Source organism: Pezoporus wallicus, unplaced genomic scaffold, assembly GCF_028554395.1.
Source record: "Pezoporus wallicus isolate ANWC-B61680 ecotype Strahan unplaced genomic scaffold, APGP_CSIRO_Pwel_v1 contig_3058, whole genome shotgun sequence".
Classification (NCBI taxonomy): Eukaryota; Metazoa; Chordata; class Aves; order Psittaciformes; family Psittacidae; genus Pezoporus; species Pezoporus wallicus.
The window spans coordinates 6,088,813-6,113,326 of record NW_026641153.1 but is presented as its reverse complement, the minus strand read 5'-3'; the positions used below and the strand labels follow the sequence as shown (position 1 = coordinate 6,113,326).

The following is a 24,514-nucleotide window of genomic DNA, read 5'->3' as shown; positions in this document are numbered from 1 at the left end:
GAACACAGGATTCGAGGTGCGGCCTCACCAATGCCCAGTGCAGGGGCACAATCACTGCCCTGGCCCTGCTGCTGCACTGGTGCTGATACAGGCCAGGATGCTCTTGGCCTCGGCACAAGCTGCTCACGTTCAGCTCCATCAGTCAGCATCCCCAGGTCCCACCCAACTTGGTATCATCTACAGCAAACCTTGACCTACCAAAAGCTGATTCCTCAGAAAGACAGCATCACTCCTGCCCCTCTACCTCTGTGTTGTGCCTGCTTCCCCAGGCATTAGTTCCAATGCCACTTGGAAAGTCCCTGCTGGGACGACTTGGTCTGGTTTCCTGCTGAGGCAGCCAGAGATACTGAGCCCTCCTATCCATGCCATGTATGCTGTGACATGCTGTGCTGCTCTCCGTGTTTGGTTGAGGGGATTAGAAACATGCCTAGAACCAAGTGCATGTTGGAAAAGATGTTTCACACACAAAGTGGTCTGGTCTGGAGGAAAATAGCAACGTTTATTTGATTAAATGAAAATAATTGGGGTTAAATGGGAAGGAAAATGAATTTTCCTTGCAATTACTTGGATTTATTATATGAAAGAATGACAGACCTTGTCAATTTTATCTGCTCTCCACAATTAATTTGGGGTCTTTTGCATCATTAATGAGAGATTACCTAGCTAGGTGAGAAGTTTTGAGTATTAGAAATGGGCTTTATTGATACAGCTTTGAACACCACTGTGCTCTTCTGGTCCGAAAACCTCTCCTGCTCAAACCCAAACAGAGTAACATGGCTATTTCCTTAAATTATTGTTCAAACATATGGAAGTCATTCTTTTCTCAACAGTTTGGGTGTTAAGGAGCAGAGAAAGCTGCTAACATGGTTTGCTCTCCATAAATCCTGCTTTACTATATAGTTCTTCCTGAACTACCCAGGTAGGTTTGTTAAATCAGAAGAGTGCTTGGGATTTAAAAGAAAATTATACAGTTTATTTGCTCTATAAGCAAATACTGATTTTATATTATATTATTTATATATATATATACTATACAGTACTTTGCTCTATAAGCATCGACTTTCAAAAAACCCATCAAATCCTATTGTATAGTCTAAGGACAGAAGGTGCTTTTTTGGGTGCAGATGAGCACCTGAAGTATCTGCTTCAGCTCTGGTGAGACACACAAACCTTGCAAAAGTTTAACCAGTGACTGAAGTAGCACAACAGAGGCATGTGGTGAAAAGAGGACAGTCCCCAAATTTCCACTGTCCTGTTTCACCTCTGTCATTCTCCTCTTTCTCCTCCAGCCCAAAGTCCTGGAAAACATGGTTGCTTCTCATATGAAGCTACTTTGTTTTGGGGATTTTTCTTGTTGCCTCTCACTATACCTTTCCTATTAGGCACCTGTTTTTGAGACATGAAATAACGCACCCTTCATCCCAGAAGTAGGCATCCCTCATACTTAGCAGTGTAATTATGGTCTCTAGCCCTTTCCAAACAATTTCTACCGCTTAAGCTCCATTTTGATTGCAGCTAAGTGTTGAGGTAATGTTTTTATTGAATATGATGCAACCTCTCTGTCATCATGATACTAGATTGATTCAATCTATTGACTAATTTATCACGAATTGTATACAATGATTATAGCTAGCTGGTGCCAGCTCAGAGCATCTCCTTCTGTGTGAAAAGATAGGCCTGTTTTTATTTTCTCCCTTTAATATCTTTTTACATTACCTACATTGCATCTCACTTTTGTTGTCAGTCACTCACCCAGCATCACGCAGCTAAGTCTACTCTTTGTTACTGTTCATACCTTTTTGCTCTCTGTCCTTGCAATTTATCACTATTCATTTTGCTCTTTCTCCATGTCATCCTGTGGATCCATGAGGAAAAACTGATTCAGCCATTGGAGCATCCCTGAATTCCTCCAAAGTGAACACAGCTGCCGAAACTCCTCTCCTTGCCTCTGGTTCTGGCTTTATCTGCTCTGGGAACCCCTAGCACTGGCCCTGCAGACATTCTGGCAGTCTTCAGGCTCCTGGTGTGTTTGCAGAAGCAGATGTTATTGATTTGTACAGCATCTTTAACTTTTCATGGGAGGCTGCCACATATGGTGTTGCTTCTAACCAATTGCTTTCCTCATCTATACACTTCTGATTTCTTTTGTTGTTGTTGTTTTTCATTTTTTCCAGGATTTTTTTGATTTCTATGCCATCCCATCCAGCTATGCCAACCTCCTCTGCATTTCTGCACCCCAGTCTCTCCCACGTAGCTCTTCAAAAGGAACACATTCCATCATGCCTTTCACACTGATTTGGCAAATGGCATGAAATTTTGCCCTTTTAGTGGGATTCCAGATTAGCTGGTCCCTGAAGCTGATGCAGAGTGAGTCTAAACATTAGAGTATGTGTCAGGCCCTATGTGGCATGTACCAACCTGAATGGATGCAACCAAATTCCAGTTTCCATTCCTGTTTCCTGTCCATACTGCCTCCCTGGTCACTCTGTGGCTACTACTACCAGCGAGAGGCAGTCAGAGGTGACACTTCAATAGCATTTTTATTTGGGCTTGGCATCATCCCCTGTTCTTTGCTGAGAGGGTTAACTGGTGATCTGGTCTGACTGCTAGTCCTTATCTCTGGGAATGATCCAAACCCAAGGAATGAAAGGAAAAAAAACTCACAAGGAAACTATTTTTTGGGTTTGTACCCAAAGGCAACATTTTGGGTTGAGTTTGAACTTTGCTTTTGGGTTGTTTTGTTCCCTTTGCAAATAAAACTCTCACAGAAGTGACAAGGAGAACAAGCTGGTTTACTTTTTTCAAGCTAGAGAAAGGGGGAAATAGGGAGAAAATCCCAATATTTTAATCAAGAGACAGAAGAATCAGCCAGAAGTAAAGGATTTTCAACACTGTGTGTGGAAAATCTGTAAGAATAGCAGAGGTAAGGCTATATTAACTATACTTCCTCAGCTTTATACAAGCATTTATAAAACATGAATGAATACCAGAGGAGAATATTTTTATTAACAAAAAAGAATTCAAACACAAGCTTTTAATACCAATATCAGGAAAAAAAACCAGTTCATTTATTTAAACAGCAGTTTGGAAATCAGAACCAACCAAACAAAAAAAGTAGTTACTTTCCTATGGATTTGGATTTTGGAGTTAAAATCTCTTGATGGCTTCTAGGGAAGCCTTAGGTCTGTAGTAATTGTCAGGAAACAGCATTGCTGACTACAGCACAAACCAACTCAAATTGTGCTGATTTGGTAGGTGAAGCCTTTGAAACCAGGGGAGCTTGTGGAGGAGTCAGAATCTTAAGAAATGCCAGTATTATTTCAAGGGAGGGTGTGGAGAAAGCTCTATTTCCAAAAGGAGTGAAACTGGAAGGTAATTAAGCTCAGCAGCATCCTAGAAGCCAACACAAGGCTTAACTTCTGAGTCCAGCTTGGACTGAATCTCATGGCTGAAAGTTGATACGGGCTTTTCCTAGTGCAGGGAGAGTTAAAGCATGGTCTAGCAGGGCTGTGGCCTGGATATACTCTAACCTTGAGTGCTGAGACATAGCAGGTAGACCATGCAGTGGTCTGGGAAGTGGGGAGAGTTAGGATCAGAGTGCTGGTTTGCGCACTGTTATTGCTGAAGATCTCATCTGTGTGTTGAAGATCATCTGCATTGGTCCACCTTGTATGAATGAGGTTTAGCTCTGGTGTTTTGTCAGTGTTGCCAAGGGCTGAGCAAGCAGCCCCTGAAGCATATCTGCACTTGTGTCTCATGCTTGGAATAAGAAAAACTACTTTGAGAAAGGAAGAAAACCACAAAAACTCTTCTATCTTTCTCTCCTTATGGGGCCCTGTTACGAAGAAAGTTGGTTGAGTAACAAGACCCAAGACATGCGCTGGTACATTAACACCGCTGAAAATGTTAGCCACAGATACTGATTCCTTAACCTATGCTACTTGAGCACAAGACAATTTGTAAATGTTGAATAAAGGATGTGATGAACTTCTGTTTTAACGAGATAACCAAGAAATGGGATTTGCTTCATATCTTAAGATCTTAGACTATATCAAATGTGTAATAAAAATATTTTCTATAGGTTTTTAAAATATATACATATATAAACTACCTTAATTTTTAATGCCCTGTCAATATTGATGTGGTCTCTACAGTATCTAAGTGTAACTAAGTGAGGCTGCCCAGCAACCTCCAATATACCTCAAACAGTGATTACAAAACTTGAAGCCTTGACCACACTGTAAATGAAACCTGCTTGAAAATGGGATCTGTAACTGCCTGCTGGTCCTGATCCCACACGCACTAATAGTCAGGCTAAGTCCACTCCTGACTGTTGGAGCTGGATTAGGTCCTAGACACAATCTCAAAATGATGTGTTTCCAACCCTTGTTGGCTGGGCAATGCTAAAGGCACCTGACGGAGTTACTGAGACCCTTGAGGCACTTCCTGGTAAAATAAAAAATACTAGGTATTTCTATTTAGAATGCCTAGTGACATCTATAAGCATCTTAAGGCAATTTGGGCACATCTATACTTCATTTTGGAGAGAGGCCCAAACTGACTGTATCCCAGACATGGCCTTTGCTCAGACACTGGGTGTAGAATTGAGTCAAGCTTAAGCGTGGTTGAGACCTTGGGCATGATGATGCAGCAAAGAGCGTTCATGTCTGCATTCTTCCCACAGCATCTATATCCATATATCCCCTGGCCTTGCTTACCCAGCCCATGTGAGGAGTTGGCAAGAAGAGCTCCTGCAAATGGAGTGCCTGCAATGGCGCATGGGGCCCATGCCACCTTCATCAAAAACAACCTGAATCTGGTGACAGAGGTGGAAGGGGGTGAGGTTGGAGAAGCACACATTACTGTCTGGTCCACTGAGGACAGCGAGGATGAGGGGTTTGGGCTGTGCCAACAACACACAGCCAAATCCAGTTTGTATTCTTGTTTAATCTAGCTCTGTGTCTAAAGCAAGTTCAAATCTGTTTCCCATGCAAGGTTTGAAGAGGTGTAGACAAGGTGTGAAGACCAGATCCTGACCTAATGCAGGCAAAGTTCGCCATTACCATTGGCCTGAGCACTCACTCTTGCATTATACTTTAAGGTAGGTAGCATGAGAGTTCTCCTGCTTCAAAGAGTTAATATAGGGGATTTGACCACCGGCAGAGGAAAGTTTCTCACTGAGCTTTCGGTTCATTTGCTCCATGTGCCTGGTGTTTTTCCTGGCTTGCCGGAGAGACCTCTTGACTTTCTTCACCCGATCTCGCAGCTGCTTGTTCCTCTTCTCCAGCGTCGCCACTTTCTGCTGCAGCTTCTTCACTCTGTCCTCCTCCTCAAACAGGGCTTTCTGCACTGAGGAGCACATGAGCTGAGGGGACAGGAGAAACAACACAAAAATAAGTGAGCTTCACTCAAAAGCTTATTAAAGCAAGGGGTTCCTTGAAACACCCCACAGTTCTACAAAAGCAGAATGCTTTTTTTGGAAGTTCTATACTATTTTCATACCTTTTTTAGTAAAATCCTCTCTTTCATTTCTATACTCAGAAAAGACAAAAAACTGCTGATTTTAATGACACTAATGATCCACAATTACTTTTATGAGCTGTTTTGACAGACCTGTCCAGCCCACTACATTGCATTTCTGGTAAGAAACGAGTTCAGGCCAAGGGGTGTCAGTTTTGGAAAACTCTAGGTTTGATTCAGCTTAGCAGCCCTTCAGAAACCCCAGATTTTGATGCAAGCCTGCCCTTTCTTCTTTACATCAACATGTGAAATGGGGACAGCACCCACAAAACACAGACTGCTTGGGTTTGCTTTTTCAAGAACTGAGTTATCTTAAACACCTCATTATATGGGCTTCTTTCACAAAAAACCCTAAAGGGTAAATTCTCATCTGTCCCTAGAAGCATTTAAGACCCCATAACTTTAATAGAATTGATTTTTTGAGGGGGTTATTGGCTGAAAACTACCCCTCGCATTCTGCCTCTTTCCAACATATTGCAATATTGCCCCCAGGAGGAACATCCAGCTCTTGATGTCCGCTCATGCCTTTGGCTCTTAGGTAGGCAAGAAAAAAAGCCAGCTTCAAAGCTGCTGCACCCAAGGCATCACTAGAAGAGCAGCTCACAGGGCATCTTCAAATTCACTGCATTGCATTGTGGTCCAAGAGTAAAACATCTGTTCTTCCTCTACTAACTCATCCTAGGATGAGTCTATATCTCAGCTACATGTGATTGCCATGTTCACAGTCTCCTGTTTCTGACTTGCTTCCCATTTGTACGTCCAGTAATAGGAATGGGATGAGAAACACCAGCTACAGAGGCTGCTGGCTCGTTTCAATGCAAAGGAGTTGTGTTCCTGATGGACAGTGTCACTTGGGATGGGATTCAGCTGCCTTCTCTTAAGCAGCTAAAAGTGAGACTTGTGTCTGGGCTCCTCTCTTTTGGTTTCTCCCATAATGTCTGCAGGGAGAGACACCCTTCAAGAGGGTGGAATCAAGTGGGAGGAATCACTGAACACAACTCTCTCTTTTCACTGGCTACGAAGGCACCAAGTTCCATGGGCCACGTTTTGCAAGCAGGAAAAGAGAAGCCACCATCAAAATCTATTTCTGCCTGGGGTGATGTCCCTCCTTCCTTCTTTTCCTACGAAAAGCGTCCTGAGATATTTTACTGTGCAAGTGGGACTTTCAGCTAATTCCTGCACTGGTACAATGTGAGGAGAGGCAGAGTCTTCTGCTGCATTTATCTCCTATATACATCTAGATTATTTTGTGTGTGTGTGTCAAGCACTCCTGGAGCCTGGATGGGCTTTCTCTGGCAGAACATTTGGAACAGACAGGGAATCTAAATAAACAAGTAAATCCTCACTGTGATGATGAAGGATTACATGTTTCTTTCCATCTTGCTTTGTAGTATTTTCAACAACTGAAAGTAGGGGAGGGAGCCCGCTTTGATGAATAACATTTCATTTGCTTTGGAAACCCCCAGCAGCTGAAAGCCCTGGCCAGTCAACACAAACACAGCAACTGCTTCCAGTCCCCATGAGCCCTTGTTTCTGGTGCAAAAGCACTGCAGTGCTCTGCTAAAAAGCAAATGCTTGCTCCGACCATCCTCTCATAAGGGTTCTTTTATAAATACATACAAGGGAGACTGGGAGCTCACAGATAGAGGGCCAGAAATTGCACTGAAGAGGAGGGAGTTTGGTTTTGATGCCAACTCATTTCAAGTGCTGTTTGAAAACAGCCAGCACATCTTGGCTTTTGTGTTTGCCAAACCCTTGCAAAACTTCAAGCAGAACACTTCTTGAATTTAAATCCCTGCAAAGGAGAGCACTGAGTTAGGAAAAGACGTTTGCTGGGAAGACAGGAGGTGGAAACTCTACTTCATGAGGGATTTCTTGCCTTTTCCATCGATGCAGTGATAGGCACGGCATATAACATAGTCCAATGCAGAGGAACAAACAATTCACACAGCTGGAGTGTGAGGTTGTGTGAACCCAACTATGTCTCATCTGTCTGAGCTGACTGCTAGGGGAATGGTAATATCTGATGGCAGACATCAGGGATGGCATTAGCCTCATCCCACAGGCACTCCCAAACTTTCTGAGGTTAGTCATCTGTCAGCAGAGGTAATCCAGCTCCACATAGTCATTCAGAAAGTTCTCAAACACCATCAAAAGCTATCCAGCTCACTGGCTTTTGCACTCCCTCTCCATTCTGAAACCAACCGTTTAGATCTTAAATTGTCCGGATATATCCAGAGAGATGACTAAAGCAACACAGTTATAAAACACTGGGGTACTGTTGGACAGGCACAGCTTTGTTTACCAATAGGGTAGGTGATAGGAAGAGCACAGCTTGATAGCTGGATGCCTGCCTGCAATCACAGGACTACCAGCTGAAAAATAAACTCTTTGCTCCTTCTACATGGGGAAAAATAACAAGGTGGAGTCCTCACATTCTCACACACTGGTCACAAACAACAATTGTCACACAGCTCTGCAGTGGGGGTGATGTTTAAACAAGGGTGCTATCCTACCCTTGCTCTTACTGCTAAGGCCGTGGCCCACATGGGTGCAGCCAAGGTGCTGAGAACTGTGCAACTGCAATAGCTAGGAGCACAGCTCAGCCAGTTTAACTAATCCAGCTGCTGAACACATAGGTGAGAAGTTAACCAGCCTTTGGTCCGTGTTGGTATTTGAATACCTGTTGTTTACAGCCAGATGAGATATCCCAGCATTACGCAATCTTCCCTATGGAGCCTATCTACAGAAAAGAGTTTCACACCCCATTTTAGGTGGTATCATGCACATAGAAACGTGCACAGTTTGCACTGACAACCATCCAGAGCAAACCTTAGTCCAAAGGCATTTCTGGGACTGGCCTGTGCTGCTATTCCGCATCATAGCTTGACACAACAGGTACAGTAAAAGGTGGTGGTGATGGGGCAGTTTATGCAATGTTTAAGGGACAATGAAATCTTTATCCAGCAAGGTAGGTCACTGAGGAGCCAGTTCCAATTAGTGCCACTGAAGGAAAGGGTGGATAGCTCACAACTCTTATCCCCACATGGTATCAATAGCAGCAGTTAAGCAATGGCATACATGCCCCCAGACCTGGGAAACAAGGAGGACCAGGAAATAGCTCCTGAGAAAAACTAATGGGTTATTTTTTCTAGGTTTCCTTTAAGCTATGTTCTCTAATGCCCCACAGTTCAGAAGAGTTGTTTGTTGTGGAGATCTCTGTCTGCTCCTCTGCTTGTTTCAGTTCCACAGTTATGTCAGCAAGGCTTCCTCAGCAGTAGTTAACTCGAGTCCAGAGCATTATCAGGAGATGTCACAAGAAGGGTAGCACAAGAAACATATAGAGCCTTAGGATTTATCCTGGACAGCCTACAGCTGTGAAACTACAAATTAAATATATCTGAGTATTTGTCTGAAACGTCCTGTCACAAATATACCCGGTTTTGAGTTTCACCACATCTAGATGATTTACAAGATCTGTCCATCTGCCAAACAAATCAGCACTGTAACAAATAAAACTGATTTTTGGAGCATCACGTTACAGGCATGTGAACCCTTTACCAAACACCCTGAACTGACGTATATATATATACAATTGCCTGATTGACAGACACATACATCTGCCTTCTAGAAGCTTCATTTGAACGGAACAGTGGATAGGAAAGGCATGATGGCAGTGTTCATCCACCACAAATTGTCCTTAAATGGCTGAAGTTAGTGTTACAGAGCTCAAATAATTCAAAACCCAGCAATGGCACCCAAGTCTTGCCTTTCGTCTACTAAAGTGAGAGGAGCTGAGTTCTAGCTAGCTCCTCATGCATGTTCCCTTGGGGCAGCACTGCTAAAAAGCACTGGAGCTCCACTACCTAAAAGTCTTTCACTTCAGGTATCTTAAGAATACCTTTCACAACAGACAGTCTTTTTAGACATTTAGATATAGGGTGTCATCAGGCAAGATGACTGTAGGAATGTCTTTGAATGTGTGACAATAAGACTGATCTCTGCATGGACATGACATGGGTTTAGAAGACCTGGGCATGGGTCATTGTTTTTTTGCCCTCAGATCTTCTTGCTGACTCCTTCACTGGAGCAGTGCGTAGCCACGATGCTCCTTTAACATTCTAGACTGAGCACTGCCCGTGTGCAACCTATTGGGAACATCTGGTAGAAGAAATGAATCTGGAAACACTGCAGGTTGGGAAGCACAGGTCCTGCTGAGCCTCCTTTGCACTGCATCCCAGCAACCTCACCCCATCCCCACACCACTCTCCTCTTGCCTTTCCCTGCTATAAATCTGCTCTGCAGCAAAGGCAAACACTGCATTTGCTGTATGTTGACTTGCTGCTCTGTGCTTTACTGCTGTTCAAGTTATATAAAACATCTTAAATCAAAACCTTATGCAGCATGAAGTGCGTACCTCCAGCTCTATTTGTCTCCGCACTGCAATAATTCATGAACTCTCTCTCAAGGGGCTCAGTAGCCAAACATAGCTCTTTATTTTTCTTTAACTCCATCAGGACTCATTTTCCTAAGGGCTCTGAGCTGCTGGGGAAGCTCATAAGGGCACATACAGAATATTCACCTCTCCTGGCCAGGATGGTCCCCTTTGAGCCCTGCCTTGCCATAGCCACATTTCAGATCCTGAGCATCACTTCCTCCTTCTGTTCAACCCCTTTTAGCAGGCTACATGGGCATGAGCATTTGGATAGAAAGATGGACAGTGTGGCAAAGGATAGCAGGAAGGGTCTGGCAGCAAAGGGCATTGGGTTTGGGATGGAGTGACTTAACCTCCAGTTATGGGAACATTTTAGATAAGACTAACACTCCTGATGAAGTGTGGAAAAGCCCCTGTCAGCACTGTTAAACCATCCCCTTGGGTCAAGTGGTGGGGGAATGGTAGTGCTGGGTTAAACCACCTCTGCTTGCTGCAAGACTGCACTTTTCAGAGGTACCAAATCGGGGCCCCAAGGGCAGATCCATCATCACTGGCATTAATGGAGATGAGCTGGGATTTCACCCTGGGACTTTCTATGCATCACCAGGATATGTAAGAATAGAGAGAGTATTGATTGCGGCTGTTCTTATCTTACCTTACTGATTGTTGGGTCAGCATTTGCCATGGGAGGTGTAGGACTTGTGGCCTCCACTTCATTTGAAATACTAGAGATGGGGACTTCACTGGGGTATGAAGCATTACCTGCAGGGAGCCTTTGCCAGGCCTCCCCCCCCCCCCCCCGAGTTGTCTCAGCACCTTTCTTCCCATTTCACTGCTCTCTAAAAGCAGATTTTCACTTTAAGCTCCTAAGATGCAGCCAGTCAAGGCAAACCATCTCACCTTTCCCAATCATCACTGGAGAGAAATGGCATATCCAAGGGGAGATTTCTTGCCTACCTTAGACACCTGCCTCAGGTGGACCACTTTTGGGGACACATCTCCATTGCCCCACTAGCTCAGACTGAGGTGGATCCCACCCCGAGTCCCACTAAATGTCAGCTGGCTTCTCTATCTACCTGGAGCAGGTTGCAAGGGCAGCATGCAGATACTGTTCTTGGAGTTTGGAGAATCTTGCCCTGGAAACACCCAAATCCATGTCCATGAGCAATCATGAGTCTTTAAAAACAGCCCTGTTTGTTCCAGTCTACATCAAACCACTGCTTGGAGGAAAACCATCCCAAGAATCATTGGAGGGCTTGCCAGGGGCAGCTCTTGGACAGCCTCTTGGCTGGTCTCTTGGGTAATACTTGGCACTGACATCCCCATGAGTAGCTGAGAAGGGCCCACGTACCAGGAAGATGTGAATGGTGTTTACAAGCTGTGACATAAGGTCTGAGTGCCAGCAGCTCCATCAAGGCACCAGCTCAGCACAGAGGATGGTTTACTCACAGGGAGGAGAGCTGCTCACAAGGAAAAATACAACCTATTCTTGTTCTTAAATTATGATCTTAAACTGAACAACAGATCTTCTAAGGAAAATATATTTCCCCAAGATTAAGTGCTTTGCAGATCTTCTCTGGCAAGTGTCTGGATTGTTGGTGGCTGTCATCTGCAGTGGGTGCTGCAGGCACCCATTTCAAAACCCTACCCTTTGCCTTTGAACTCCCAGACCTTTCACCTCTGTTCCCAGGCTGGGGTGGTTTTATGGAACACAGGGGGATTAGGAGGCACTTGAGGGCTAATGAAGCCATGGATGTACCTAGAGAGAGGTTCCTGGCCCCCAAACCATGCCTGTAGCTTGTGCGGTGTCATTGGTTTCCCCAGACACTTTGAAATGCTGCTGAGGAGGGGGGATGCAAAGACACCACGGGACAGTCACAGACAATCCTCTCTGCCAAGACTGGGGATGGAGGTGAAAATGTGTCTTCGGACTCGTCACTGCCAGTACCCAGGAAGGGATCAACACCTTATTCTCTATACTTGCAAAGCAAAAAAGGCGATGGTTTAACAAGAATAGAAACCACACTCATCAAGAAAGCAGGAAAGAGGAAAAACAAAAGGTGTAGGATATGAGCCAGGCTGCCTACCACAGTCACCTCTCTTGTGCCAAGTGAGCAGATAAGTCAGTCCTGACAGTAAATCCCTAAACTCCCTGCCCAGTCAGTGGGAGACAGAAGGTCTCCAGGAAGAGAAAAATAAATCAAAAGGACAGAACTTCACTCTGGGGCATCTCCAAGTCCCTTTCCACTCCTCGCTGACCATGCAGGCAGCAAGGGAGGCACACCAAGAGCCAGCCGGCTGCTTTTCCCGTCACTCCGAGGCGGAGGGGCTCTGCTCTCGCCTTGTTTCCTTTGAAAACGTTCCTCCGAGCGATTCGCCCAAGATGCCACAGGAATGTGGTGGTGGATCTGGGAGGGGAGCGGCAGTCAAGTCTCGTGTCTAAGTGGTTTAGCAGGAGCAGCCGTCCTCCTCCTCGCCTGGCTGTATCCACAGAGCACTGGGCTCAGTGCTCAGCTCCATACCTTGTGCTTTCTTCATTCTCAAGAGCTTCCCAGCCTTCTGCACCACTCCTGGCTTAAGGCAGGGCTGTGTTTACCCTTTGAGATGGATCAGGGATGGTGGGAAGCAGAGAGTCCTACAGACATCACAAGGGTCTAGCCCCCAGGGACAGGCAGTGCCACCCTGCCAGCCTTTTGCTGAGACCCATCTCACCCCACTGTGATTCCCTCCATCAGAAATACTCAGGGTGGCCATTGAAATAATGAACTGTGTGGCAGCACATGCCTCCTTAGCATGCAAAAGCAGGGATAGCAGCCAGGACACGGTTTCTGTCTCTCCACCCCTGTTACAGGGGATATAGAGAGCTCACTGCAAAGACATGGATTTAGCAACATATCTATCTGCAAGATATAGATTGCAAATACAATCCAAGCATCAATACAATACAATACAATTGCAGCATCTGCTCTAGTTCCTTCTAGGTACCATGCATGGGTGGTAGATATTCCTCTGTCCTGTTCCTGGAGAGTGCATGGTGCAGGCAGATTAAGATTAAGCTGCTTGCTTATAGGCAAATGACACTTACATAAAGTGCACTACACATCTCAACTATGCTGAGCTTAAAGGAAAATATTTTTAATAAAGAAAAACAAAGCCTTTCCTCTGTAGCTAGAAGCAATTTAGGTGCTGAGAACAGAAGAAGGTTTAAGTCTACCGGACAAAACAGGCTTCCTAGATTCTGCATTTTGCTCTGCCTGAATGCTGAAAATGACTGAGTTACACAGTTACTGCTTTTGCTTTTCCTTTTTTTACCCCCCTTTTTATTTGGTGCTCAGAGCTAGGGATGCAGCTGCAGCTGGGCTTCAAAAGTCTCAGTAAGAGGCTTTTCTTCTATAACACGTACAAAAAGTTTCCATTTCCACAGCTACCAAACTTTCCAAATCTTGCTATCCACTTTAATTTCCACCTCAGCTTTTTCCCCACCTCATGTTATTATTACCACAATAAAACTAATTAGGTCTGCTATGCCTTAAATTACTTTGCCAATATAGCTTACCTCAAGTGTATTGTACTCCAACTCAGAGTTGCTGTGTGACCGCGTCTCCAAGCTAAACTTGTTTTAGTTGGCTTGTATTTCAATAGGATTAGGTCACTATTCCCCTCATACATACACACAGCAAATTAATTAAATACCAAGAAAAGGATAAGACCAGCAGGACCCAGAAACAGTGCATTGTGTCCTACCCTCTTACTGATGGGAACACAGGGAAATGAGAAACTGCTGATCAGAACAGCATCTTAAGCTTTGCTGCTGTTTATTGAAATGTCAGTGTAGACTTTTGAATGAGCTGACCTCTACTCTATATTATAACACCTCCCTGAACCTTCATTTAATTTAATGGTCCTGGTTAATAAACTGGATACACCCTATAGCAGGGTAGCACTGCAGGAAGTACAATACATTCAAATATGCCATCCTTAGATTCAGCTGAAGTTGAAAAACAGCATCAGCTGGTAAGGAAACATACTTTTCTTTACCAATAGTAATTTATGTGAGAATAAGACTAGTTTAAACCAGGGTTATACCTGGTTTGAGATTTAAGTATGGTTTACTTCAGACTAATGTATGACAATTTGTAGGAGTTCCCTGGGGGTGGAACAGAGGTGGTTGTTGTTTTGGTGTGATATGGATGTCTGAGAGCTGAGGTTGGGATTAAACATAGCTGTTAGGGGTGAAAAAGTAATAGGTGGGAGAGCTGAGGCATGGGAGTATGGGAGGCACACGGAAACAGGGAAACAATATTGATGAAGGGCTTAATGAATTCAAAACCACCTGTGGGCAAGGCAATGCCAGACCTGACTCCTTGACAGATTCAGAGCACAGATGCTCAGTGCCCACATCTTGCCAAGAGGAGAAGGGAGGGACTCATATTAGTAAATGTAAATAAAATATGGTTTGAAAAAGCCTTTGCTTCTCTGTCATCTCTAAGTCAAGATGAGGAAAGAGAGAAGCAGAGCAAATCCCAGCAGGCTGGGGCGGGGGGGGCATTGGCAAATGGCCACAGTGTGACTGCAATGCACTAAAAGTTGCCTCTCAAGAAAACACAGAAACAGGGATATTCACTGTAAGTGGAGTCCATGTTCCGCCCCCCCCCGAAAAAAATTTATCATACCTAGGGGAAGTTTTCTGCACAAGAGGAGAATCCATGCTGAGAAAGGCAAATGTTTAAAGTTAACGCAACATCTATAAAAGTCGTGTTCCTCTATAAATCCCTCCGCTCTGAATGTCTTGGCTTTGTACTTCACATACGCTGCTGCAGCTCAGCTGCCTTTACAAACAGATAGGATTTCCTTGGCTGCAGGCTTGGCTGGAAGCACTGGGCATGCACTGCTGCTGTGCACAGCTTCTGGAGTTCAAAGAGCAAATGAAGGTGCCCTGGGGCAACCTGCTCTCCTCAGCCGCTGAGGTGTCTATAGCTCTCCTGAGCATCCATAGAAACTGCTGGAGCCATTTTACCTCATTTGTTAAGTCCACTCAGCTGCGGAAAAGCAGGGGGTGTGAAAAGGATATACTCAGACCTGCATCTACTTGTGTTTGGTGGGTTCTTTGGGGTTGTCTTCGCACCACCCTGCTTAAGGCATCTAACCTAGATCCTGGGTGGGAAATACTGGCTTTCTGGGCTCTTTCTACGGTCGATGGAGAGACAGATATTAATCTGAAGAGTGAGTCAGAGAAACTAATTTAGAGCAGGGAGCAGGTACTCAAACAGAGCTGAGCTGTGTGGAAACAACTGTAACACCATGCTTAGGCACACAGCTGGAGACGCCCCTGCCATGGCAGGAGCAGGACAATAGGTTCTAATTAAGGCTTTCCCTAAAAGCAATAAGGGACCTGTGAAACCTTGAGGGCTTGCTCTCTTCTTTTATGAGACCCCACCTGGAGTACTGCATATAGATCTGGTGTCCCCAGCATAAGGACATGGAGCTGTTGGAGCAAGTCCAGGGGAGGCCACGAGGATGATCAGGGGCTGGAGCATCTCCTGTATGAAGACAGGCTGAGCAAGTTGGGGCTGTTCAGCCTGGAGAAGAGAAGAGAAGGCTGTCTGGAGACCTCATAGCAGCCTTCCAGTGTCTGAAGGCAGCTACAAGGACGCTGGGGAGGGACTCTTCATTAGGGACTGTAGTGATAGGACAAGGGGTAACGGGTTCAAACTTAAACAGGGGAAGTTTAGGTTGGATATAAAGAAAAAATTCTTTACTGTGGAGTGGTGAGGCACTGGAATGAGTTCCCCAAGGAAGCTGTGGCAGTGTTCAAGGCCAGGTTGGATGGGGCTTGGAGCAACCTGCTCTAGTGGAAAGTGTTCCTGCCCATAACAGGGGGATGGAACTGGATGAGCTTTAAGGTCCCTTCCAACACCAAACATTCTATGATTCTGAACTATGTCAGTGTGTCGTGGTTTAAACCCAGTCAGGTAATTCGTTCGCTCACTTCCCCCCCTTTCTTGCCCTCCCCCTGCTCTCGGAGGGATGGAGAGGAGAATCAAAAGAATGCAACTCCCACGGGTTGAGATAAGAACAGTTTAGTAACTAAGGTATAACACAGATCACTACTGCTACCACCAATGATAATAATGATAAAGGAAATAACAAGGGAACAGAATACAACACCTCACCACCCGCTGACAGATAACTCGCCCCCCAAGCCCGACCAAGCTCCGACCGATACCTCCTCCAACCCTGCAGTCTCCCAGCCCTTCCGGCTAACTCCCAGTTACCTCCTGGGCATGACGTGCTGTGGTATGGAATACCTCTTTGGTCAGTTTGGGTCAGGTGTCCTGTCTCTGCTTCCTCCTGGCTTCCCCTCCTCCCTGGCAGAGCATGTGGCTCACAAAGTCCTTGGCCAAACCAAAACATCCTTGTTATCAGCTCTGTTCCCGAGCTGAAATTCAAAACACTGCACTACACCAGCTACCAAGAAGGGGAAAAATGACTGCTACTGCTGAACCCAGGACACAGTGGCATCGAAACCAGACTGGACGAAGCACAGGGGCTTGATGACAGGCATCTGCCTGAGCTGCTCTGCAAGCCCAGAGCGAAGAGGAAACCTCAGCAAGGAGCTGTTCGCTGTGCCCAGCAAAAGCAGCCTCAGGAGAGGTCAGTGAGCAAGCAGTGACAAACAGGCATAAGCACAGCAGAGGACCAGGTTCGGCCCTTATTCAAGCACGGAAATGCCACAGGTTGCCACAGCGGTGAAGTGGAAAAGCTTTGTGAGGTTGAAGAACCAAAGACAAAAGGGGTGGAACAACAAACATCTGTGATCTGCAGGCGCTCTCTGGCTAATGTCAGGAGCCAAAGAGGCAAAATGCCCAAGAGACTAATCAGCAGCTCTGAAAAACAAGCTCCAAGCACTAACATCTGGCTGATGGGAGCTCACTGCTACTCAAAGATATTCCTGTCCCACCAGGCAGCTCAGAGCAGCCTGTCCACAACTCCAGCCACTGCGTAGGCTGTAAATCCTTAAAGGGCCCTGGACCACCCTGGATGCAATAAATGGGCAACAGGCTACTCTGAGCATGGCAGAGCTTGGCAAATAACCAGTCTTCAAGGTGCAGAGATGTGATATTTAAGGACCACCCTCCTGCTTGCCTGTGCTTAAATGGCCCCAAGCATTCAGGGCATTAATGGCTGTTTCCATAGAATCAAAAGCTGTAGTTTCACTCAAGTACAATCCCTCAGGTAGGGTCCTGTTCCTGAGCCAGGATTTCAATTCTCAGTAGGAATTTTGGGTCAGTGAAATACAGTTATATTTGAAATTCAGCATCATATTTAATGGCCAAAGTCTCTCTCTGCTGCTTTGCTCTGCTTCATATAGACTCAGAAGCATCAGAAACTCCTGTCACATCCTGCACAACTTAATGCATTATACAGAGAAAAGCTTTACACACAGGACTGGTTACAATGTCCATGGAAAATAAAGCCTTAAGGTAAGGGTAACTCAGGTCTCCCCATAGACACAAGGCTGGAGCCCTCTTTTCAGCCCAGTTTCAGGGAAAGGAGGATTGCATCCATGGCTACACTGGATAAAATGCCCATGGGGCTGACGGATGTCCTGTGGCAAACTCTTACCTGCAAGCATCTAAATTATAGAGCACACACTCCACTGCTGGTTAATGTTACAATGGTGGCTCTCAACTGTTAAATCCTAAATTAACAGTTGTGTTGGAGCAAGATAATTACATAGCAAACGCCACACCACCACACAGCGAGCACATAGCAATACCTCTGAGCTACAATTACAATCATGCACTGCTTCGGTTTTTGGCTCTTTTCTGAATAACTGCCCCATGATTTGCAAAATCTTGTAAAATCCTGCTGTTATGTGCACTTACCTGTAAAATCTGCTATTGTTCCTTGCAAAATATTTAGGTAAAGGTACCAAGCAGATCCCCTGTAAGTCTGTGTTACCGTTTGTATATGTGCGTGCATACAAGGGCTTTAAATCTGATTAGGACATTAATTTGCTCTATCAGTCCAAAGTTCTTCTGTGGATGCTCATTTTGCTTCTCTCACATTTCCCTGACACAGAAGTTATCTATGCTTTCACCAGCTTTGTATTGCATCACTTGAGCAATAGCAAGCTGGGCAATAGCTCTGGACAGCTCCGAAGAGCAGATGATCTGAATCGCCCCAGAGCTCCTGCAGTAGCAATCACAGTACCATAGAATCACAGAATGGTTTGGGTTGAAAAGGACCTTAAGATCATCCAGTTCCAACCCGCTGTCATGAGCAGGGACACATCACACTAGACCATGTCTCCCAAGGCTCTGTCCAACCTGGCCTTGAACACTGCCAGGGATGGAGCATTTACCATTTCTCTGGGCACCCTGTGCCAGTGCCTCACCACCCTCACAGTAAAGAATTTCTTCCTTATATCTAACCTGAACTTCCCCTGTTCAAGTTTAAATCCATCATACCTTGTCCTATCACTACAGTCCCTAGTTCTCTAGCAACCTTGTAGGCCCCCTTTAGATCCACACCACGCGCCATCCGTGCAACCCCACAAGAATTGCCTAAAATCATTGCAATAAAGACAAAAATAACCCCAAAAGCCACCATGAGGAAGCCAAGACCTGGCCTCCAGTCTAGTCCCTTAACTAGGGCACTTGCCTTGTCTTTTGGCAATGGTTATTTTGGAAAAGCAAAATCACAATTATTTTGAGCTGTGTTATCTGCACAGCTTGTTCTCATTAAGCAGCATGTGTACTTCACACCTAATCAAAGAGGGCCAGTAAAATGACTGTCCTAATCAGAGGAAAGGAACTGGATGTTTCCACTACAGGCAGGGCAATAATCAGTTAGGGGAAAAGTAGTCCCAGTGAGAAGTATTTCTCTGTGCTTCAATTCTCTATCTCCAAAAATGGGGATTAAAGGACATCTGTGATTTGCAGAATTTCCTGAGCCATTATAGTCCATACCAGAAAGGCCTATATTAAAAGCCTGGATAGTGTTGGGACAGGACCAATAGGGGAGCCAAGACCTATGGTCAGGTACTTCATTCCCATGCAGAATGATCACAGTGCTTCTCTGTGCACATTCAAAGTATCAGCCCAAACCCAAGATTTTTTCCATGAATGGTAGTGCTAGGCATTGCCTACCACTGCAGCCTTCTCTCTGGTGATCTGCAAATGTATTTTCCAGTAAGGATCCTGGATAAATTGCCTGGCACTGGAGCACACTGGCTGTGCTTACAATAATGAGGGGTTTATTCAAGAAAAGTTTGTAATTTAAAAGTTGGATCTTTCTTTGTCACAGATCAAGGCATTGAAGTCCATAGAGAAAATCCTGGTTATGCAAATCATAAGCTTAGATACATGAGCAGTGTCCAAGGGATTTCAGTGTGTGCTGTGTCACATTCATACAGTCATAATCATTTAGGTTGGGAAAGACCTTTTCAAGTTCTTTTCATGGTTTTAAATATGAGCAAAGGGACAGCTTACAGCAACTGCCTTCACTGGGACATGGAAAACAAACTCAACCCTTCTTAAGGCATCATTCACCTATGGGGACAAATTGGGTGCGAGCAACAACATGCCAATGGTCACACCTGTTCTTCTGGACCTAAGAGCCAGTAAACCAGCAGGGAAGGCAGCAGAAGAATACACAAGGAGTTTTTACAGGAAGGGAAGGCAACATTTATTCTCACTCATCATCTAAGATAGCAATTATCATGAGTTTGAGGTAATGTGGAAAAGCACAGCAAAAACATGGCACTAAGCATCTAGAGAGATTGGTAAAGACCTTTTCCTGCAGGTATTTGAGGCCTCTCACCATCAACCAGATATGATTTCTGGTTAATATATGTCAACTGCAACACAAACTCAGCTGAAAAGACTGGATGACCAGTTTGTTTAACCTGATTCCTATGCAGATTGATCTCTCAGTTCAGCCTCAGTCTGTTTAATCCTGTTAATAAGTACATCACTGTACTGACATGCAGCACCTACGCTTCGCATGGAAGCTGGTGTTACTGCAAGACAATCAAACTGGTGATCTACACTGCTCCCTTAGGACACTTGTGGAGCATTTCAAGTGAAGAAGCATAAAAAAAATCATAAAACATTGCACATTTCAAGTTTTTTTCCTTCCATATTCTACCCACCTTAGAGATCCTGCCACTTACTAAATGTTTATTTAATCCCTTCCTAAAATAACCTTTTACCATTGAGAACTTTGCAAGTGTTTGGGGGGGGAGGAGTTGTTTGCTGTTTTGACGGAAGGAGGGAAACTAATTTATTTCCTCGCTGAGATTTATGTGTCAAGTTTTAGCTTGCAGCCAGAGTTTTTTTTAGCCGAGCTATAAAATCTGAAGATAATTCCAACTCTCCATCCTCAGTGACTTTTATGAAGCAATTCCTCATAAGTGTAAAATAGAAGGAGACTCCACACCACGGAAGTCTTCAATGGAAATGAGGAGATCCGTTTCTGCACAGAAGGGCAGGAACATATGTCAGTCTAAGCAAAGCTGTCAGAAAGCAGAAACTCAGCCCCTGCTTACTAAAAACTGGTGAACACGTTAATGAGCCTGTGTCTCTTAAATGTTTTGGTTGCAAACTGAGAGCAAGGAAGAGGTTGCACTTGTCCATGGACAAAATAAAGCTAAGTTTTGCTTGAGACATCAGGCTTTTTGCAAACTTAAGAGCAAATGCTTTGATGTGGTACCTTAAAGATGCTCCTTGTCTGATGAGCCTGTTCAGTTCGATGTTGATCAGCTGGAAGGTGGTATGCTCATGTCTTCCAGCAAAAGTCATAGAAATCCCTCACTAAGCATGTGCAATGTTGTACTGCTCCATCCCTTCTGTCACCTTTGCCATACCAGACCCAGAGCAACGGTGATGGCCTGACCCATGCCTGGGCAGTAAGGTGGCTGGAGCAGCTGCTTGTGGACTGGATCAAAGTGAATAGCAAAGAGTCAGCAGAGATGAGTAACTACATGTGCCAGAAACCCACAGTGAGACTTGAGTGCCTGAAACTCAAAGTCTCAGTTGAGACACTATGAAAAGGCTGAGGCTTTGGCTACATTCACATCAGAAAATCAGTTGGAGCAAGAGGAACATACCTGTGCAATGAAGCTCTAGATGTGTTTGGGTGAGCACATATACAGGGAAAAGGGATCAAAAGGTGTGTGAAGGACCAACAACGGATACCGTGTGCTCCCATTAGGAGTTGGTGCACACAAACAGGCACCTGGAGTAGCTGGCTGAGTTTCCCCCAGTGGGAATCTACTCAGTGGGCACCAAAACCTCTCTGTGAATTGAACCAACATTTGCCAAGCTAAACTGCATATCTCCTACTCACCAGGCTCATTCCCTGTCATGAAGGAGATTGCAGTGATCTGACACATCTTCTTGTTGACAAGCCTATGATGGCTGCTGTTCCCACAGGCGTTTTGCCTGAGCTCCATGGCTTGGGAAACCTTCAAACAGTAGACCTCACAACCATTGCACTTCATGCAGTACAACTGGTTTCACATTTGCCTCCCATCCTTCCTGATGTGCTGGATCCAGCCCTTGGAAGTCTCGGCATTGAGCTGGTAGGGACCCCTCGCAGCTCAGCTGAGGATAGAAGGTGGTGATGAACATGCTGTGCTGCTCCAGGACTGCGTAATACAATTGCAGCTCAGAAATAGCAGCTCCCCAAAGAGCCATCTACTACCAGAGCTCAATATATTTATCTCCCTGAAGTTTCACTAGAAAGCTCAAGCAAAGAGGAGGGCTGGCTTGGCTCTAAAACAGCCCTCCTATTTCCCTCTACTTGACACACTGCAAATCCTTACTGGTGCTGACATCCACACTCTCCCAAACTCCCCCATTTTTTAAGAACACTTAAACCAACAACTGCTGGGAAAACACGGAGCCTGTGAAGCCACCTTGGCTGTGTTTTAATGCCTTATGGAAATATCCTAATGCTAGACAGACGTTCATGGTATGTTTGCACTTGTAACTAAGCACCGGCTACACTTGAGCTTGGCTGTAATGAGCTCTCCCCAGAATACCACACGTGAAATACAGGCAAAGAGACAGGATAATCGTTCAGAGTTGCATATGATGGAAAGTGGACATCTAGCAGCAAGAAGTCAAGTAGATACAAGGATTTCCATATTACCTCCCAGCTTTGCTGATGACCGTCCACATCTTTAGAGCCAGCTAAAAATTGTTTTGATACTAGAGTTCCAAAGTGAGTCCCTCGGGTACAATTATGAGGTTGGAAGTGAACTGAATTTAGTAAAAGCCACAGATGTTCAGATTTACTAAAAAAATGCCAAAAAAAAAAGAGCTTGCCCCAACCTTTTGCTTTATGTGAGGCACTGGAGAGTGACAGATCAGAGGAGATGTTCTGCTATAGACTCAAAGAAATTAGTTGCTTACATGACCAGGTAGCAATTTGGATAAGGTGACAAAAAGTAGATCATAAGTAATGTGATAACAACACCTAAAGAAACTGCCATTTGCCCAACAGCCACATGTCAGCTTACACATTCCTTTGAAGTCAGTAGTGTCATTGCTGGGTAGGTGTAAACTCATGTCTTAGATCACTAATTTGAATACTTAAATTTAGCGAAGACTATCAAAAATATGTGTCACATCCTTGTGTACACCTTTGATTGCTGAGGGAATATTTCTCAGGTATTTCAAAGCTTAATTATTCAAAGACCTCTTCAGAAAATTAGACTAAAACTGATGCACATGTAACAATACTCAAGAAACAAGAAAATTATACGGTAATCCAACAAGAACACCAGTTGATTCAATCACTGGGCTTAACTCCAAAGTTCAGGCTCCTCCTTGTGTTTGACGACAGCTTTTTGCATCTTTAGCCAATCCCAAACCCAAGACTACGCCAGACAGTGGTAAGGATCTTCTAGGAACAATTCCCCTCGATGTTAATTTGCAAGAAGGGGTCATATGCAGTTATATCTAATCAGTTCTGAGCTGAGTTTTGAATCTTAGATGGTAACACACTGGGTGCGGATGTGGATTGCCTGGGCTTTAAAAGTCCTGGTTAAGAAACAATGAAGTTACAGTTATGGCCATGACAACGCATGTCTGTGACAACCACAGATGGGTTCTCTTCATCCTGCATGTGTTACTCATTAAGCCACTGTAGTCATTACAGCTCACGAACAGGTCCTACACAGCATCTGTGAGGTTTGCAGAAGCTCAGAGGAAGAGGACACGACTCTGCTCAGCTCTGACAAATTACAATCAATTCACTGTTACAGATCTTCCATGTCTTCAAGAGCAATATGGTTTTACAAGGCACTTCTGCTCCTTGTAGCCAGCAGAGTCAAAAGCTTCTTGAAGGCTACTCAAAAATCCATCTCCCTATTTCCAACAGCACCCATAAGAATCCCCCATAGCAGCTGTGAGCAGATTTTGTTCCAAATCCCTTACAACAGCAGCTGGACACCTCCGAGTGTGGGGCTGCACTGGCAGGACCGGTGTGATCCATCACCACATCCCCAGCTGATGGCAGGTCAGTGGTGTGCTGCAGATCTCAATCTGCTTCCTGCTCCTTTTTTATAGCTTCACAGTGTCAGCTGAGTTGAACCAGTTTTCTGGACACTTTCCCATTTCCTTAATACTTCAGCAAACAGCACTAAGAGTGAGAAAGGGCTCAGAGCACATTTTTAAAGGAAACCAAGAACTCCTGGCTGTCACTGCTGTGATGTAGATGTATAGGCCCTTGCTTTCACCCTGTTTTTAAAGCTGCTGTACAGGGTGTTTTATTGCATTTGATGGGGAGTTTTAAAAGGCTCTTGCTGTGAAGTGATTCTAGAAGACAGCCTCGACATGGCAATGCTTTTTCTCACCCTGGTTCTTCATCTGTAGTCAAGCTTGATAAAATGGTGCCTTGGACAGTTTCTGACCTTGCTCTCAGGGCTGCTTCTTGTTCACTCCTGGAGTTGAGATTTACTTGTAAGTATGGCTTTACAATGTTTCCTATGCCCTACAGGGACAAAAATCCCTAAGGATGGGTTTTGGGGCAGGGACACTGGAGCTATTTGTGTATAGCCCCAAAGCCCAAACCCTGAGTTCTATGTTAGCCAAACTAGAAAATAAAATATTGAAAGTTCAGAACCAGTATGGGGCAATGTGGGCAACAAGAATCATTTCTGTTTAAACCGGATTAGATCCGTCTTCTTTTATCAAACTGTTGGAAGTCACCCTTTATGCTCACCAGATGACTTCAGCAGGTGCCTATAATTCCTAGAAAAAAGATCCAGACCCTTTTTCAGTGATGGGGAGTCCATTGTCACCTCTGGCAAACCAAAGATCAATGATCTACTCCAGCTTAAAAACACCCTGTATTTAAGTAGGGTTATATGGATGTATTTTACTACCAGTTTCCAGTTGCAGGTCAAAACCCAAAGACTTAAGGCAAAACATTTCTGCTCTGATTTCCAAGTCAGGAAATCCTCGCTGTAACTGCAGTCTGCCAGGTAAGTCATGCTCCCACCCACACCACATCCAGGTGTTCAAGGAGGTCCTACTTTCCCCT

General features: G+C 44.8%; 1 protein-coding gene across 1 annotated transcript in view; it reads right to left on the bottom strand.

Annotated features, from left to right (window-relative positions):
* Positions 1 to 3,709: 3,709 nt before the first annotated feature.
* Positions 3,710 to 24,514, bottom strand: part of CCDC3 (coiled-coil domain containing 3) — a 39,467-nt gene continuing 18,662 nt past the window's right edge. The window contains exon 3 of the mRNA XM_057422508.1: positions 3,710 to 5,365. Coding sequence (XP_057278491.1) covers positions 5,090 to 5,365 — 276 coding nt within the window. The 3' untranslated portion in view covers positions 3,710 to 5,089. The remainder of the gene's footprint in view (positions 5,366 to 24,514) is intronic.